Source organism: Gymnoscopelus braueri (assembly GCF_963280865.1).
Source record: "Gymnoscopelus braueri genome assembly, chromosome: 1".
Lineage (NCBI taxonomy): Eukaryota > Metazoa > Chordata > Actinopteri > Myctophiformes > Myctophidae > Gymnoscopelus > Gymnoscopelus braueri.
In genome coordinates this window covers 48,196,782-48,213,986 of record NC_137603.1, presented here as the reverse complement: position 1 = coordinate 48,213,986, position 17,205 = coordinate 48,196,782, and the positions used below count along the sequence as shown (strand labels likewise).

The following is a 17,205-nucleotide window of genomic DNA, read 5'->3' as shown; positions in this document are numbered from 1 at the left end:
GTAGGCATGACTGACAGAGACTATGAACAATGATTTTGTTGAAAAGGTCATGTGACCCAAAAGTTAATCAATTTCTTAGATTTCAGAAATTAATAAAAAATACATTTTGAGGAAACTTTTCAAAATAAAGGCTGTGCATCATGTAGGCATGACTGACAGACACTATGAACAATGATTTTGTTGAAAAGGTCATGTGACCCAAAAGTTATTCAATTTCTTAGATTTCAGAAATTCATAAAAAATACATTTTGAGGAAACTTTTCAAAATAAAGGGTGTGCATCACGTAGGCATGACTGACAGACACTATGAACAATGATTTTGTTGAAAAGGTCATGTGACCTGAATGTTATTTTATTACTTTGATTTCAGAAATTCATAAAAAATACATTTTGAGGAAACTATTCAAAATAAAGGGTGTGCATCATGTAGGCATGACTGACAGACCTATGAACATGATTTTGTTGAAAAGGTCATGTGACCCAAAAGTTATTCAATTTCTTAGATTTCAGAAATTCATAAAAAATAGATTTTGAGGAGAAATGTCAAAATAAAGGGTGTGCATCATGTAGGCATGACTGACAGACACTATGAACAATGATTTTGTTGAAAAGGTCATGTGACCCAAAAGTTATTCAATTTCTTAGATTTCAGAAATTAATAAAAAATACATTTTGAGGAAACTTTTCAAAATAAAGGGTGTGCATCATGTAGGCATGACTGAAAGACACTATGAACAATGATTTTGTTGAAAAGGTCATGTGACCCAAAAGTTATTCAATTTCTTAGATTTCAGAAATTAATAAAAAATACATTTTGAGGAAAAATGTCAAAATAAAGGGTGTGCATCATGTAGGCATGACTGACAGACACTATGAACAATGATTGTGTTGAAAAGGTCATGTGACCAAAAAGTTATTCAATTTCTTAGATTTCAGAAATTTGAGGGAAAATGACAAAATAAAGGGTGTGCATCATGTAGGCATGACTGACAGAGACTATGAACAATGATTTTGTTGAAAAGGTCATGTGACCCAAAAGTTAATCAATTTCTTAGATTTCAGAAATTAATAAAAAATACATTTTGAGGAAACTTTTCAAAATAAAGGCTGTGCATCATGTAGGCATGACTGACAGACACTATGAACAATGATTTTGTTGAAAAGGTCATGTGACCCAAAAGTTATTCAATTTCTTAGATTTCAGAAATTCATAAAAAATACATTTTGAGGAAACTTTTCAAAATAAAGGGTGTGCATCACGTAGGCATGACTGACAGACACTATGAACAATGATTTTGTTGAAAAGGTCATGTGACCCAAAAGTTATTCAATTTCTTAGATTTCAGAAATTAATAAAAAATACATTTTGAGGAAACTTTTCAAAATAAAGGGTGTGCATCATGTAGGCATGACTGAAAGACACTATGAACAATGATTTTGTTGAAAAGGTCATGTGACCCAAAAGTTATTCAATTTCTTAGATTTCAGAAATTAATAAAAAATACATTTTGAGGAAAAATGTCAAAATAAAGGGTGTGCATCATGTAGGCATGACTGACAGACACTATGAACAATGATTTTGTTGAAAAGGTCATGTGACCCAAAAGTTATTCAATTTCTTAGATTTCAGAAATTCATAAAAAATACATTTTGAGGAAACTTTTCAAAATAAAGGGTGTGCATCACGTAGGCATGACTGACAGACACTATGAACAATGATTTTGTTGAAAAGGTCATGTGACCCAAAAGTTATTCAATTTCTTAGATTTCAGAAATTAATAAAAAATACATTTTGAGGAAACTTTTCAAAATAAAGGGTGTGCATCATGTAGGCATGACTGACAGACACTATGAACAATGATTTTGTTGAAAAGGTCATGTGACCCAAAAGTTATTCAATTTCTTAGATTTCAGAAATTCATAAAAAATACATTTTGAGGAAACTTTTCAAAATAAAGGGTGTGCATCACGTAGGCATGACTGACAGACACTATGAACAATGATTTTGTTGAAAAGGTCATGTGACCCAAAAGTTATTCAATTTCTTAGATTTCAGAAATTAATAAAAAATACATTTTGAGGAAACTTTTCAAAATAAAGGGTGTGCATCATGTAGGCATGACTGACAGACACTATGAACAATGATTTTGTTGAAAAGGTCATGTGACCCAAAAGTTATTCAATTTCTTAGATTTCAGAAATTAATAAAAAATACATTTTGAGGAAAAATGTCAAAATAAAGGGTGTGCATCATGTAGGCATGACTGACAGACACTATGAACAATGATTTTGTTGAAAAGGTCATGTGACCCAAAAGTTATTCAATTTCTTAGATTTCAGAAATTAATAAAAAATACATTTTGAGGAGAAATGTCAAAAATAAAGGGTGTGCATCATGTAGGCATGACTGACAGACACTATGAACAATGATTTTGTTGAAAAGGTCATGTGACCAAAAAGTTATTCAATTTCTTAGATTTCAGAAATTCATAAAAAATACATTTTGAGGAAACTTTTCAAAATAAAGGGTGTGCATCATGTAGGCATGACTGACAGACACTATGAACAATGATTTTGTTGAAAAGGTCATGTGACCAAAAAGTTATTCAATTTCATAGATTTCAGAAATTAATAAAAAATATATTTTTAGGGAAATTTTCTAAATAAAGGGTGTGCATGATGTAGGAATTACTGACAAATAATTTGAACAATGGTTTTGTTGAAAAGGTAATGCGACCAAACAGTTATTCAATTTCTTAGATTTCAGAAAATCATAAAAAATATTTTTTTAGGAAAAATGTCAAAATAAAGGGTTTGCATCATGTAGGCATGACTGACAGACAATATGAACAATGATTTTATTGAAAAGGTCATGTGACCAAAAAGTTATTCAATTTCTTAGATTTCAGAAATTCATAAAAAATACATTTTGAGGAAAACTTTCAAAATAAAGGGTGTGCATGATGTAGGAATTACTGACAAATAATTTGAACAATGATTTTGCTGAAAAGGTCATGCGACCAAAAAGTTATTAAATTTCTTAGATTTCGGAAAATCATAAAAAATACATTTTTAGGACATTTTTCAAAATAAAGGGTGTGCATAGTGTATGCATGGTCAATGAACATTGTGATGTGTTTTGGTGTGTCCAGGTGGTTTTGTCTAGGAGATATAGCATTTTTTTTAAATTGCAATCTGTAATTTATTGACGGTCCCTAAGATTTTCGAATATCCAACTGGGTGAATATCCAACCTGAAACCAACTTCACCGCGGTCACACACGCCCCCACACACACACACACACACACACACACACACACACACACACACACACACACACACACACACACACACACACACACACACACACACACACACACACACACACACAATTGTCAAGATGACCACTGCTTGATTTAAACATTTTATAGTTTGGAAACCAAAGATGGTTGAGGAAACCAAAATGCCTCGCAATGTCTCAAAATAACAGCTATGATATATGTTCCCTGGAACTTGGAAGTGTATGTTAGGGTAGCCTTGGTAACTAAGAATGAAAGAACATGTATTTCAATATTGTCACATCGGGGTGATGTCTGCGTAAATTAGTTGACATTGTAGTATTTCCACTGGCGTAATTTATCGTCGTGAAACACTTGCGAGTTGCAACATACCGTAGTCTTTTTTTTATCCACGACTCTTTTGCCATCCCCGGGTCATAATGAACTGGAAACCCAAAGTGGCTCCAAACGCCAAATCTGCTGGATAGTGGAGACTGGAGTGTCTTCTATTTCTGGTCCCTCTGTGTGGCATTTAATAGCCATTATTGCAACAGTTTAAATTCAGCGTGTTTTCTCTTTCGGCGTGACTTTTTTTGTTTGTTTACTCTGTGTGGGGGGAGCGGGGGGGAGGAGCTGGCAATTCCAGGTTGGTCTAGGTTTCATAGTTGATCGCAGATCCATTGCAGGTTATCCATTGTAGGTTAGTATGTTGAGCACAGAGCGCATCGTCTGAAGTTGTTAAAAAAAACGGTTCAATACGAATACATGTATCCTTGCAGGCTATATCTTTGTTTTTGTTTTTCTTACATTTTGGAGCAAATACTGCAATGTAGAAATACTCTCTTACAAGTAAAAGTTGTACAAAATTTACTTAAAGTACCAAAAGTAGAAAGTACTCATTATGCAGAATGTCCCGTTTCACAGGTTTTCAAATGTATACAACTTTTGAAAATAGCTGATCTACAAGCATTTGTGAGCTTGTAGATCTGCTATTTTCAAATGGCCAAAATATATGGGGCTGAAGTGGTTAATGTATATTTTGTAATAATAATCAGAATCTACAAAGTAACTAGTAACTCAAGTTTTCAAATACATGTAGTGGAGTAAAAGTATAATATTTGGATCCGAGATGTAGGTGGAGTAGAAGTAATAGTATTGGAAATTGGAAATACTCAAGTAAAGTACAAATACCTCAAAATTGTACAGTACTTGGTTAGATGGATAATCTATAAAAATGCCAGATATGTAGACCTACTTATATTGTGATATGTGATATACTGATACACACACAATTGCAATTGTCAAGATGACCACTGTTTTGATTTAAACATATTTTATAGGTAGGCCTACTTATTTAGTTATTGCGTAATGGTTGTGTTAACCTGATTCCCTGTTGTAGAGGTCCAATGAATAAAGTAACCTGATCACCTGTCATGTCTTAAACTTTTGTCACACAAATAGACTCCATACTGCAGTCTGGAAACCAAAGATGGTTGAGGAAACCAAGCTGCCTCGCAATGTCTCAAAATAACCACGTGGTGGCAGCAAACAGCTGATTGATTGATTGATGTACTTTATTTAGTAAGACATGAGAACATCAGTACATTGAAGTACAAATTCACAATACAAGGTCTACTAAACTGGGAGACTCATTAAGCACTAAGCTTGTTTAAGATAAGATCCCCATGCACACAAATCATGATGACATATAAGAGACAGACAGATATACACACTACTATACAGAATGTCATACAATCAGCTTACAGGTTACTGGTATGAGTGAAAAAAAATTACAAAAGAAGAAAAAGAAAAGGGGGGGGGTAGGGGGGGTACGTTAAGACTTAGACAGGGGCCATTTTCGAATTGCAGCCTCCTGAAGGTGTATCTTTAGGGCAGTTTTGAAGGTGAGTAGGGTTTTACACTCCTTTACTCCTTTTGCTGGAACTTGGAAGTGTACGTTACCGTAGCCTTGGTAACTATTATAATCATGTATTTAACCTTGCTTTATAACAAACAAATTGATTCATTACCAAAGAATCTCAGGCTAATGTGTGCTGCACGAAAATAAATCATGAAAGATTCTATTTTGACTGTTAGTCAAAGTAAGAAAACACATGAAAACAGATGGAATAAACTGTCCTTTAAATGATATTGGCCATGAAGTATAAGACCGGAATTCAAAATTTACTTGAGTAAAAGCACAACAGAATAGGTATCAAACTGTAGTTAAAATACCAAAAGTAGAATCTACTCATTATGCAGAATGTCCCATTTCACAAATGTATAAAATGTCAATGACAAGCTTCATATGCAGTACAGTAGAGCTCATATTAATGTTGATACAGTAGGTCTAGTTGAGCAGATGCAGAGTAAATCATCATTACTGACATGACATGCGAAAACAAACACCTCAAGTGATATTGAAATCATTCACTGTACTAGCAATAGTGTAGTCTAACAATAATGTGCATACTTGTATATACACACACACAGGTTTGTGTATACAAACAAGTTTAATGTGGAATATTTGGAGTTTAAAGCATGTCATATGGGACACTTCAAATGAAAGTTTGTTTGATTATAATCATGTTGTTTAAAATAAGTAAAGACATTTTGCCCTATTTGTTGCGATTATGCTTTTTGCTCAAAATAAAGAATATCTGGAGTACTGGTACTATTGACAATTTGACATAACTAATAATCCAAGTTCCAAGATTACTTTTTGACCACTTCTACTTTTGTTATGCAGACATCCCACATACTGCACTGTAGTCTAAAATACATGTTAGCCAGTAATTCATTTTTAACCAGTGTGGAGAACCAAAAGGATAGAGATTGTTTAGGGGTGTGTGTGTGTGTGTGTGTGTGTGTGTGTGTGTGTGTGTGTGTGTGTGTGTGTGTGTGTGTGTGTGTGTGTGTGTGTGTGTGTGTGTGTGTGTGTGTGTGTGCTTGAGCCTCCCATGGCTCAAGTCCCCTTCAGGCGGCACGCCTCCGTCGGTGAAACCGAGTGGACCTTCTTCAATCTGACTGGCTCTCCAATCGTTTCCACAAAAAAGAAAAACACACAAAAGTGATGTTACATCAATGTGTCATTAAACATTGAATTAGTTTCCCCCCATTACAAGCAGGAATTGTGTGAAGAGAGAAGGTTAATGGAAATGCTTAAACAACACTTGTTTTGTAGCTTTGTAGCTGCAGTTGAAGCAAGTTCAACTTGGATTGTAGCTTTAGATTTTGTAGCAGCTACAAGTTGTTAATTCGCAACATCCAGCTTTACTCAAATGGTACAGACCACATAACACAATGCATGTTAGTCCCATATCCTGACAGACCTGTCAATGATCTTCATATCCTGTACATACCGGACAGACCTGTCAATAATCTTCACATCATGTACATAGCAGACAGGCCTGTCAATCATCTTCAATTACTCCTCCTAATCCTACAGTTACTCCTTTACAAATCTAGGCTTTCTAAGTAGCGAACAAGAAAACTCACTTTTTATCACCCGTTTTCCCTGAATAAGTTTCCCCAGACAAACATAGACAGATCTTTTTAACCATGTAACAATAATTAGTCTTTCCATGACAAACTTTTCTAAATGTTCCAAAGAAGTTTCAAAAGTATCAGATCTACAAGCTGACAACGTGTCGTGATGCGCAACATTGTGAGCTTGTATATCTGCTATTTTCACACTTTTTCTTTTATTTTCCCCAGTACTGTACATGCTAGATTGATATGGTTGTGGTTGTGACTATGTTTGGAAGGTTTACTGAGGGTTGGAAAGCCTCAGTCTTGGCTCCAGCACCAGCAGCAGAGATCCTCTGATGATTCCAGGACTTGCTATACGTCTTCATTTTCATCTGGAGAAAAACACAATACAACACAATCAATCATGATCTAATGTTTAGAAAATGTACCTCAGAAACCCTTTCAACTGCATTATACTCAATTGCCTGAGGTACCCCATGGATCTAGTAGAATGTTTCACAAGTTTTATTCTATTTCAAAATGAGCTAAAACAGCCTGTATACAAGCTCACAATGCATTGCATGGCAACATCGACCATGATCTGGCACTACCCAAATTTAGAACAAACATGGGGAAATTATCATTCTACTCCTCTGCCACCAAAATGTGGAATGCCCCGACACAACAATCCATTAAAAGATTCTTTCAAAACGGGCCTGAAAAAACATCAGGAGACCACAAGGGGAGGTATATGTAAATTCCCATAGAAGGAGTCATCATTCACTGCCGCCGTTTTTCCCTTTGCACATATGTGTTTGTTGATGACATGTATTAGTGTACATTTCTTATGCTAAGTTGATTAATTGAATACATAGGACCACAATGGGAACAAGTCCCCTTGACTTTTTTGTGTTATCTTTTTAGCCTTAATGTCTTACTGCACCACGTGCTGTTTATATTTCTGACTTCATAAATTATTCAATCAATCTGCAAATGTTCCGCCTAGAATAGGGATACTAGGGTTCACCTTAGTAAACTAAGAAAACAAAATCTGGTAACAAATACTTTTTGCCATTGAAAAACTACTGTAGCAAATGGATGTACAAGGGCGTGTATAAATACTGACACACACACTCACCCAGTTCATAGAGCTGATCTTTCATGTTGATGAAGGTGATGAAGTGGAAGTTGACTTTATCGGGTTCCGGCTGAGAAAGTGAAACATTGAAGACTTGGATTTGTACATAATGTATGTATATTGCATTTTTCATATCAGTAATGAGAAGCTCAAAACCATTAGCATATGTGTCAACAGACAAAAACTGACCAAAAGTATTGTGAACATAATATATTTTCAAACATGTATGAAAATCTAAATTGAGCCAAACAGCTGTTAGAGGACTTACCCTACACTGGCCCTGTGCAGCCCCCTCATCATGAGCCTCCCGGATGGCCTTGGAGGAGAAAGAAAATAATTGTGTTAAACTGAGGATATTGTCTTTCATTGCACAAAATTTGAGGGTTTTAAGAATATTTCAGTTAATAGTAATAACATGGGCAGTGATTTCCATGTTATTTAACCACTTAAACCCTATATACTTTGGAGAGGGGTCCCCCAGAGTCTTTACTAATAATACATACATAATAATACATACATGATCTAACATGGATTCAGGCCCCTCAACCTCCCTTTCATTTGTCGACATCTCCAGGCTAGTTGATGCATACATACATCTTAGAACACATCATATGGAGATATACTTCAATAAAAGAGACATTTAAAATAAAATGGAGTGCATCTATATTGCCAGCATATAATTCAAAAATACCTTCTCTTGGTGAGCTTTGCTGACACCTAGTATCTCCCAGATATGGATTGACATGGACGTGCATTGATGAAGGAATGTCTTTTTCTGCAGGACTCATAATCGAGGCCAAAGTAGGAACATGTTTTTGTGTTTTCAGAACCAGGGATTTCCTGAAATAAACAGAGGATGGGTTATACATTAGGACAAACTGTACTGTATTGCAGTGGTTCTCAAAGTGGGGTCTGGGGACCCCCAAGGGTCTTCGATGGGTGTTCAAGGGGGTGAAATTATTTAATATATAAAAATCTGTTTAACCGCTTTAACTCTATATGGTTGGCTGTTTGAAAATAGCAGATGAACAAGCTCACAACACGTTGTGAGCTTGTAGAAGCTTGTAGATCGGCCTTTTTCAAAAATATCTTAAACATTTGACAAATTAGGAATATTTTTTTTTAACAAATCTTTAATGGGGTCCTTGTCTCCTTGAACCAGCTCAAATGAACAAAGATCATATCTGAGTACAATATAATGACAAATGTCAACTGGAACTACGGTTAATTTATTTACTACAAACTATATGCTACTATTAGCATGTTAGCTAGCCATGGGATCACACGACGCTCGTCCGTCACGAGCGTCATGGCTGAACTTCAACCTGGTGTTTGCACGTTCTCCATTTACGGCCCGTACATCTACATAAACGTTCAGATTTCAAATATAAAGTGCTTACCTCATGGCCACGGATGTTACAATTCTACTCGGGCCCTCAAAAGTACTCGCATCTTCCGTATTGTTCAATAAAAAGCATTTTAATCCGATCGATGGCCATTTTTTAAATATGCTTTCAACTGCGCGACCTTATCGGTTGGAAGGTGTATTGCACTCTAATACATTATAACTATGAGAAAATGGCCACCGATCGGATTAAAATGTTTTTTTTATTGAACAATACGGAAGATACGGTTACTTATACCCACCCGAAGTGAATTGCAACATCCATGGCCATGAGGTAAGCACTTTATATTTGAAATCTGAACGTTTATGTAGATGTACGGGCCGTAAACGGAGAAAGAGCAAAAACCAGGTTGAAGTTTCGTCATGACTGTCATGTTTCAGGGCTACATGTTAGCATGTCTTACCTGAGAAGCTATTGATCCAGAAGTATCATGCTCTCTGTCTGGAAAAACTGACGGTACGGCTGTACTTTTCAACAGTCGTCTGTCTCTTTGGAAGATACTTGTAGTCTTCAGAAAATGACCACTGCACACATAAGTTTGGTACGCTTGCCTTGCGTCTGTAATGGCGTGGAGCATAGGGTGTCTGTAGAGATCAACCACAACCACAACTCTTTATTCTCGAAAGGAAAACGATGTAAAGTTTTGTCTCCACAAAAATCACGAGTCCACAAACTTGACTAAAGACACTAAAGTTAGTGTAGGCTGCTTGCTGTGGGTGTGTCTGTGAGTCAGGGAACAGCGTGGTGACTTTGTTTACAAACCTCGCGAGATGTGAAGCGTTTCCCCCGCGAGAGTTGAGGCCGCAGCTATCATTATATCATTTATATTTTTAATTATATATTTTTTTAATCATAAAGTTGACAAAAACTCGTTTGTACACAAATAAAATATATAGGTAAATTTTATATAACATACATTCTTGTTTGTATTTTATTTTTGAAGTTTAAACCTACTGTAATGTGTGTATAACTTCTGTTAAATAAAGTTAAAACCTCGAAAATGCCACGATTTCGCTGTGTGCGGGAAAGTAGCTGATCTACAAGCTCACGACGTGACTCTGACATGGCACTTTGTGAGCTTGTAGATCGGCTATTTTCCCACACGCAAAGGCACGCACCTTCGAATGACGCAATGTGCATCCCTTCAACCAATGAGCGGCGTGCATTCGGCGGGCAGCCGGCCAATCAGAGGAGTCACGTGCTGTCTGTGGACGTTGAGCTAGGTAGCAGCTGAGAGGGTGCTGCTTCAGTCAGTGTTTGATGCTTCAACAACAGAGGACTTCTGACTCACTACTGCCTGCGGTAGATAACTGAAGACTAGACTACAGACATCACTGTTTATTGACAGTTGCTTTCAGAATTGAACGGTTTTATCGTATCTTCGGTGGAGTTTAGCATTATGGTGAGTACAGTAATTATGAAAAATAGTAATACCTAGAGTTAAGCTTGTTATTCTTAGCCTGGTAAACCCTCCCTCCGGAAATCTCATCTGGAATCAAATAGAAATGAGATTTCCGGAGGGAGGGTTTACCAGGCTATGTTATTCTCCCTTTACTAGGCTAAACGTTAACGTTATGGTGTTGGTGTCGCTCGACGAACTGATCTTCCAAGCTTATAACCGACGCTTTGTCAGCTTGAAGATCTGTTCTCTGCTGGTCGACAAGCGACGTGCATTGAGTTTCAGTCTTTTGTTTTGTGGTGTTTCTGGCTTATTTGACGTTATTTGGTTGTGTCTGTGCTGTTTTGGTTGCTGTTTGCTCATGTTTGCTGGTTCAACGGCTTTAAAACGTTGGTTGTTGAGAGAATTTTGAATGTTTTGAACGTTGGTGAAGTGTGTTTTGAACCTTCTCAACGTAAAGTATAGTTTGATTTGATCGTTGCTTTTTAACTAAATTCAGAATTGAACGGTTGAACGGTTTTATCTTATCTTCGGTGGAGTTCAGCGTTATGGTGAGTAAAATAATTATGGAAAAAAAACTAGAGTTAAGCTTGTTATTCTCACGTTAGGCTAAACGTTGACGTTATGGTGTTGGTGTCGCTCGCCGAACTGATCTTCCAAGCTTATAACGGACGCGTTAACTTGTCAGCTGTGGTGATGTTTGCTGGTTTAACGGCTTTTAAACGTTGGTTGTTGAGTGAATTTTGAATGTTGTGAACGTTGGTGAAGTGCGTTTTGAACCTTCTAAACGTAAAGTGCAGTTTGAACGTTGCTTTTTAACTAAACACGTTGTTTTTAAAGGGACTACACCATGAATTTATAACTTTTTCTTATTTTTTGTGTGTTTTTGGTCTCCCCTACCTCTCTTCTATCCTCAAAAATACCCCTGTTTGAAAACTCAGGCTTTCACAGCAAATCTGGGGTTTTCTGTAAATTGGTCTAAAAACAGGCCAAACTGATTTGGTCCCTGTGCCCACGTCACGTCAGGGAACAATTCCTCCCGTTTTTCAGTTCCAAAAAAAAAAAAAAACTTTAATTTTTTTTTTTACTTTTTTTGTATTTGATCCAGTATTGGTTTTTGGTGAATCTTTTAAACCTCAAGTGCATTTTTAACGTTGCTCTTTGTAACTGTTTTTGTTTCTGTTTTTGAATGTTAGTTTCAACAGTGGATGAACGTGCAGAACCCTGCATACATGGGGAAGACCAACAGTGCTCCAAAGAGAGCTGCTCTTGGAGACCTTTCCAACTTTGCCAACAAGGCTTCTAACACCAAGGTAATATTTAAACCCCTTATTCTCAACCTTTACAATTTCACAGTCCCCCAATTTTTTTCAGATCCCTACACTGAAATCCTTTTGTTAATTTAAACTGACTGTTAATTTAAACAATTACGTTGTTTACATTTAATTTGTATACCTCTAATGTAAGGTTCCCTTTGTACACTCTCAGTTCAAGACGGTACAACAGGACAAGGCCCTGGATGATGGTGTCTACACAAGAATCCTACAGAGGATCCCTGATGTACCATGGGTGAACGTGGACCACATCAGAAATGTGGACCTCTGCAGAGGCCTCCCAAGAGTCGCAGACAAGGTCAGGGAGAGAACGGTGGCTGGGCACTGTGGCAGGCACCTAAAACTGATGACCAACAAACGTACACAAGGCACAGCTAGGAGGGGAGAGAGGCGCACCACCTATGTAGACACACTGCAACGTGACAGCAGAGCTAACAACACTGCAGAGCTCCTGATGGGGGACAGGAAGGTGTGGAGAGCGTCCATCCTGGAATCCCGAGTAAGTTTTTGCTAGTCTGCACTGTAGCATTTCATATCATCGCTGTCGGGTGGAAACATTCTATCTCCATATTTCAACTTTATGTTTTTATATAAATGAATGAATGCTCTACGTTGTCGTATCATGCAAAAGTAGTTACTCGACTAGTCACAACACGTTTTTGAAGATGGCCAAACCTATTTAGCCCTGAGGCAGATTTATTTTATAAACGGCCTCTAAATGCTAACCTTCTGAAAAAAAACTCTTCTTTATTTAAAAAAAACGAAAACTAAAATCATTTTGTCAGTTGCTATACAGTACATGGAAACATCTAAAATGACAGATGCTTTCCCAGATTGAAAGGTATAACAATGTATAGGCTTTCCAAGTCTAAATGGGTTAAGTGTGTGTGGGGTTTTATAAATATTGAACCAATGACAGGTATTAACAAGAGCTTGTGACTAAATAATAACTACATTGGAGCCATTGGAATTGTTTCTTTTTTCCATTTCCTCAAAAGTAACAGTTATGGACATACAATGTTTCTACCCGACAGTGACGATATACACTCAGAGTTACAGACCTGTAAGGGTCCATTTGGACCCCTGGTGGTCTCTGGACCCGATGTTCAGAACCAGTGATTTAAACTATGTACAAGAAACACATTACCTACAGTTTAACTTCAAAGAAGAATGTGTTTTGAATTTATTTTTTATTCTTTTCTCCTTCTCAGAGGACTGGAGTTGCCAGAGTTCAGGCACCTCCTCAAGTGTCTCCCTCCGCTGGTCCAGAACAAGCTGCAGATGTTTCCATGAAGGAGGCCTTCCCTGACCCGCTCCTCACAGTAGAGGACATTGATGCAGGAGACTCACAGATGTCCCACCTATGTTCTGAATATGTCAAAGACATATATGCACATCTAATGGATCTAGAGGTATGTGATGCCAGAGGCATGTTTTCTTTACTACATGATGTGACTAGGGTTGTCATACAATCATCACTTTTTACTTGACGATTCATTGTCATACAAATAATTCCGATTAACGATTTAATTATGTTTTTCAATTGAACATTGGAACATAAAAATTTAATTTCTATTTGGCTTTTAGGCCATGTAAACATTATGTAATAATTGTGACAGGCTTAGATGTGACCTGGCGTCTTGCAGCAATGTAATGAAGTCTTTTGTTTGTACAGGTAAAGCAGGCTGTGCGACCCGGGTTCTTGAAGGGCTACGACATAACGGCACACATGCGAGCTAAGCTAATCGACTGGCTGATCCAGGTTCATTTAAGTTTCCAGCTGCGGCAGGAGACACTCTATCTCACAGTTGCCATCTTGGATCGTTTTCTGCAAGTAAGGGCAACTTACAAATTAGTTTGCCATTTGATCTGCTCTTGTCTTTCTTTATTTTCTTTTCCTTTTCTTTTTTTAATGAGCTGTTGTGATGTATTACAGGTTCGGTCAGTTTCACCAAAGAAGCTCCAGCTTGTTGGTGTCACTGCCATGCTGGTGGCCTCAAAGTACGAGGAGATGAGACAAATAGGTGCCCCAGGGATCCAGGACTTTGCCGACATCACAGACAACGCCTTCACAACCACTCAGATTAAACAGATGGAGCGTGTAATGCTGAGGTACCTCAACTATGAGCTGGGGTTCCCGCTGCCCGTGCACTTCCTCAGGAGAGCATCCAAGGCTGCAAGCGTGAGTCACTGTTCACATGGTTCACTAACATACAAGGTGTAGTGATCAGACTTGACCCTCTGCACCAAGGCTTTGTCCAGACTGCAGGCAAGCTGTCAACACTGTTATTTGCAAGTGGTTAGTTTGGATTTGTGTAGAAAATAGCAGATCTACATGTCACAATTTGACATTGTGGATCGTCTATTTCCGGCAAGTGCCTTGGTCGTTCGCAGTTTCAGACTGAAACACACATTTAGAAAATTAGATTTCCATGAGGTTTTATGCTGTTCAGACTTGATAAAACAACTCTGATTTCCAATCTGGTTCGGACAATTATCAGATTTGGGCTGACAGTGTGAACGTAGTCTAAATGAACATGGGTGGTGACTGGTCAAATGATGGTTAAAATAAAGCATGTAGAAGGGTATTTTGAATTTATTATGCAAGCATGCTTTTTAATAGATGTTGTTTGTTTGTTCTAGTGTACTGTGGAGAGACACATGCTGGCCATGTATCTCATGGAGTTGACACTCCTTGACTACGACATGGTTCACTACCGGCCCTCTGAGATTGCTGCTGCTTCACTGTGCCTCTCTCAGCTGCTGCAGGGTGGCCTGCCATGGGTGAGTTCAATAGAATCAATGTTGGCTTATTTGTACAAATGACTAGCTTGACATTTTGTCTTTGATTCTAGTTTTTTTTTCTTCCTACAGAGCAGTATTGCACCACATATGATGATCCTAACGATTGTTTTTCATGTGTTGCAGACTCCTACAGAGCAGCATTACACCAGGTATGACGAGGCTCAGCTGAAGCCCATAATGCAGCACATGGCAAAGAATGTCGTTGTTGTCAATGAGGGGAAAACAGAGTTCCAGGTGAGTTGGCAAACGAAGGCATTTGGAAGTTGATGGAGTAAGATGTGGATGTTTGAATAGATGAATACTAATGCTAAGATTCCCTCTCCACTAGGGTTGGCGTTAGGATAAATATAGGTTAGCATGTTATTTAGACAGATGCTAGGTTCATGTGTTTATCTGGCATCCTATAGTTTCAATGTACAGATTATTTACGTTTTGATACTATATTATTTAGACTGATGCTAATTTCTTAGTTTTCCTATGATCCTAGATTACTAAGACACTACACTGTCTCTCTGCATGTGATGTGTTGTACAGTGTGTTTACCTGGCTTAATTGCTAATGCTTACTGTAAGTTGCTCTGGATAAAGAGCGTCTGCTAAATGCCTTAATTGTAAATTGTAGTATAGTATAATGGAGTATACTATAATAAAGGAATAATAGGGATGTTTGCATAGATGAATAGTGAAGTACTAATATAAATGTTCCCTCTCCACTAGGGTTAGGGTTAGTATAATGTAGTATAATATAATGGAGTGAGATGGGGATGTTTAAATAGATTAATACTAATGCTAGTTTTCCCTCTCCACTAGGCTGTCAAGACAAAGTTTTCTGAGTGCAAGCTGCTGAATGTCACTGAACTCTCCGAGCTGCAGTCCTCCATAGTGAAGAACTTGGCTGCTCCCCTGCTGTGGTCAGTTTCTTCTGCATGATTGTGTCATTGCTGCCGTGGGTCTTATGGCATTATGTTGTAATGAGTCTATTTAGCTCCAGGTATTCTATCTATTGTGTCAGTGTCCTATTATAGTTTGTTGACACAGAGAGCGTTCTGCTTGGCTTAACTTAGTCAACGACTAGTCAGTGGACTTTCACTATCACTCTGAGTGTTCATAAATGAACAATAACAAAAGGCATGTATATAAATCAATAATCTCTAACAGTTTTATTATTTATTTATTTTTTGTCTGTGCGTACAGTATATAGGTATTTACATGTGTGTGTTTATGTATATATGCATATTAGTTATTATTATTGCTTTCTTCTTTCCTTTTTTTTCATTCTAGAATTCAGCTAACACTGACACTAACGTACTATTCAGTAATGCTTCTTCTTCTTCTTTCGTGTGTCATCATCAGATTTCCAGTTCAGTAGTGTACAGCCACGCCCTCGTCTCAGGTCCCACATCGAAGAGGCCGGCCTCCGAGGGTGGTTTATACAGGGGACAGACTGTGATTATGTGCTCAGCGGTCTGCTCCGGCTCCCCACACTCGCATGCTGCTCCGTCCGCCAGGCCCCACTTCCTCATGGATGTTTTGAAGCATCCGACCCCGGTTCGCAGGCGGTTCAGCAGGGTCCATTGCCGGCGTGGCAGTTCCTCTCCTTTAATGCCGCCTCCCGGGTCCTGGATGTAATGGTGGATGCATGTGGGCCCGGCCAACTCCCACTCCTGCTTCCAGGCTGCCGCCAGCCATGCCTCTGTAGACCGGTCCTCAGGGATGGACCTGAGCAGCTCTTGTACCGCCTTGCTGTACGGGTGGCGGGACTTGAGCCTATCTAGAGGCAACACTGTTGTGGTGGTGTTGTGCAGGATATGCCAGTCATGTCTACGGGCTTTCCTTGCAAGGGATTCAGTAATGCTGTTGACTGTTGTGTATGTACAGTATGTTTAGGAGCCAGGGATTAAGGTGTGTGTGTGTGTGTGTGTGTGTGTGTGTGTGTGTGTGTGTGTGTGTGTGTATATATCCATGTAAATATCTATGAATTATGTAAATATTAATATAATAAATCTATCAGTTTGAACCATAAGAATTGTTGGTCTGACTCTTGAATTGGAGTTCTAATCTCCTTTCAGTAGTATGGTAATGTTTATTATGTTGAATTAAAAGAAAGTTATGGCACTAGGTGTAATTCTCACGCCCATGAAACCTCCACCCGGTTTACCATGTACTTTTTCATTTTGTCTAAGAAATTAATTGAATAGACAAGTGGTTCCTATTGGGATTGTTTGACAGACACGCATTATTTCAAATATACAGTATAATGTACAACTATACCATTTTTTTTAAATATACAAAAGTATTTTCTGCACACCCATTTCCCAACACAGAGGCAAATTATATACCCACTAAGAATATTTTAACCACTTTCAACCTGGCGT

The 17,205-nt window shown here is 37.9% G+C and overlaps 2 protein-coding genes across 2 annotated transcripts in view; one reads left to right on the top strand and one right to left on the bottom strand.

Moving 5' to 3' along the window:
* The window catches only part of LOC308092147 (cilia- and flagella-associated protein 263-like), an 89,606-nt gene that overhangs the window by 14,445 nt on the left and 57,956 nt on the right, over nucleotides 1-17,205 (bottom strand). The gene's annotated exons all lie outside the window — the stretch shown is intronic.
* Nucleotides 10,426-15,760, top strand: LOC308081702 (G2/mitotic-specific cyclin-B2-like; the record flags this gene model as incomplete). Its single annotated transcript, XM_080423305.1, has 9 exons — nucleotides 10,426-10,506; nucleotides 11,889-12,005; nucleotides 12,181-12,324; nucleotides 13,238-13,438; nucleotides 13,702-13,860; nucleotides 13,963-14,208; nucleotides 14,670-14,810; nucleotides 14,955-15,065; nucleotides 15,641-15,760. 9 exons carry the CDS (start codon nucleotides 10,426-10,428, stop codon nucleotides 15,758-15,760), a joined length of 1,320 nt encoding a protein of 439 aa, XP_080279431.1.